Source organism: Haliaeetus leucocephalus, unplaced genomic scaffold, assembly GCF_000737465.1.
Source record: "Haliaeetus leucocephalus isolate CR32 unplaced genomic scaffold, Haliaeetus_leucocephalus-4.0 Scaffold657, whole genome shotgun sequence".
Classification (NCBI taxonomy): Eukaryota; Metazoa; Chordata; class Aves; order Accipitriformes; family Accipitridae; genus Haliaeetus; species Haliaeetus leucocephalus.
In genome coordinates this window covers 5,168,790-5,171,258 of record NW_010973093.1, presented here as the reverse complement: position 1 = coordinate 5,171,258, position 2,469 = coordinate 5,168,790, and the positions used below count along the sequence as shown (strand labels likewise).

The 2,469-nt window shown below is 54.0% G+C and overlaps 1 protein-coding gene across 1 annotated transcript; it reads left to right on the top strand.

The window, feature by feature from the left end:
• Nucleotides 1–1,146: 1,146 nt before the first annotated feature.
• Nucleotides 1,147–1,374, top strand: LOC104839294 (putative transmembrane protein). Its single transcript, XM_010579500.1, has one exon. It carries the CDS (start codon nt 1,147–1,149, stop codon nt 1,372–1,374), a length of 228 nt encoding a protein of 75 aa, XP_010577802.1.
• Nucleotides 1,375–2,469: the final 1,095 nt, after the last annotated feature.

The window sequence follows — 2,469 nt, the reverse complement described above, 5'->3', positions numbered from 1 at the left end:
AGCAGTGGTGGGGCTGCCCAGGTGGCAGACAGGCCCTGCGTGCCCTGGGTTTGGCAAGGAGATTGGGGAGGACACTCCTGGTGTGACTCCTGGCAACCCCTGGAGCTATGGTCATCTCTAGCAGGTACCTGCGCTTGGGCACTGCTCCAGTCCCTGATGCCGACCTCGTGCCCAACAGTCCTGCCTCAAGCTTTGGCATCCTCTGCATGGCCAAGAGATGGGGCAGGCAGCTTCCAGCCCACAGGCTGTGCAGTGCTCATGTCCTGGGATGGCTTTCCCAGAGCCAAGGGCTCTCTGGATGCTACCCCTCCCCCAGACTTTCCCTGTTTGCCAAGCATGCACAGACCAGAGAGGCGGGAGAGGAAAGATGTGCCCAGTGTCACACAGCAACCTGGGAGCAGAAAGCAGCAGTCCCACAAAGCCATACTGGTTGCTCAGAGACAAGCCAGGAGGGCTGGGAAATTTTGCCCTGTTTGGTGATTCACCACTGACTTGCTTGGTTCCCATTTTTGGGATGGGTGGTGACACAGGTTGTCTGATTTGTGGCTTTCCAGCAAGACCTGCTTTTTGGAGGTGTTGCAAGGGTGATGTATTTTTGACACTGGACAAATTCCCGTGCCTCAGTTTACCTATAAAGCAAGGGCAACAGGGTAATGTTTCCAGGATGTCACCAGGATGTCAGAGCCAGTGTCCTGCAGATTTTGCTGGGATCCCTGCATGTGGATGCTGCTCAAAACTGACACAAGATGCCCCCCCTGGTTCTCAAATCAAAGGAGTGTAGCCCATCTGCAGGCTGGGTCAGGACCAGACTTGCACCTTTTAGGCAGACTGGGTGTGATGTGACTACACCCGGACCGAGCACAGGGTATCCCGGTGGTGGGTCCCTTCCCCGGAGGGCTCACACACACCATGCAGAGAAATGCACCCCTAGGATCCGCTCCAGGACAGGCAGAGGCAAAGCGATGGCAGGGCGATGAAACGGTTAAAGCAGTATCGTGTGCTCCCTCCCGATTGTTCGGCAAGGTGTGTTGTGACATTTGTACTTCCTCCTGGCAGTCTGCTAGCAGAGGCAGCCAGGGAGAGACTGCCGAGATGCTGCCAGCCCCTCTGCCCCCGCCCTGAGGGCGTCTGCTGGGGGGGTCCACCATGGGCCTCCTCGAGGTCATCGGCAGATGTGCTGTGATACTCCTCCTGGCTGTGCTGTGCGATGTGGCCGGGCTGATCATCCTCTTCCTGGGAATTTTTGCTCCACTAAGCTCCTGGGACTTCTTCGTTTACTTGGGAGCTCTGCTGCTCGCCTCCAGCCTCGTCTTCTGGATGTTCTGGTACACATTCAACATCGAGATCCCCTTTACGGAGCTAGGTTTTAACTAATTCGTGGCTCCAGCAAAGCCGAAATGGAAACGTGCACTTGGAGGAGCACTATCACATGCTGGAAAGCTCCAAAGCATCTTCCAGTTGGTGAACAGCATCCAAAAAGACCAAAGGGAAGAGCCTGCTGGTCCCTGCAGCATCGGCCAGCCAGATGGACCCTCAGGGGAAAGGTACCTACAGCTCGGCATGCACAGGGATGCTTTGCTAGTGTTGGGGAATAAAGAGGTCTTGGCAGGGCAGCCAGACCTTCCTGCTGGTGACAGCTACTCTTCAGGAGTAACATTAGATTGTAAAATGCTCTGGAATAGATTAATGATGGGCAGGAACTTCGTTTTGATGAGATGTGCCTGTCTGAATGAATCTGGGAAGAGGGATTTTTGTGGAAATTAGAGGTGACTACCATCTGGTGTTTATTTTCTCAGTTCTTCCCATCAGACGATGCTGTGAGTCAAGAGTCCTGGAGAGCCGCTGTTCTGTCATGACAGCTTTCAGTAGCAGAGGGACAGGGCGCAGGAGTTGTCTCCCAGTGATACAGCCTGGGTAAGTAAAGAAAGTCAATAAGAATAACCCAGATCCAAGCTGTCGCTTAGCACCAAAATCTCTGTGTAAATGGCGTGTGAGTAAGCAAAAATGGCCGCTCGTTGGCATACGCCCATCACATCAGTGTGCGCTACTGGGCTGCCCAGGTTGGGAAGGTTTTACTAGCGGTGAACGTATGTCCAGCAAGGTAATGGGGAACAGTGAAAAAACAGGCAAAGGTTGTGTCACCAGGGCACAGGTATGATGTCCTGTACACAGCCCGGTGACAAATGTTGAACACGTGGTAACTAGGTACAAAGTGCCATGTTTGAACACTGGCTTTGAGATTATGCTTTCTTAACCTCAGGCTGGTCTAGAACATGCCTGGTTTGTTTGGTAGTCATGCAGCGGGCAGAAAGATCAGGCAGTGTGGACCTTGGCTGGGTTCTGCAGCCTGGTCCTACAGCGCATGAGCAGGAGGAACCCACACATTGAGCATCAGCCCCTGCACTGCATGGAGGGGCTGGCGGTGACACGGAAGCATCCAGGTCAGCCAAGAGCTGCTGCAAAGGGCTC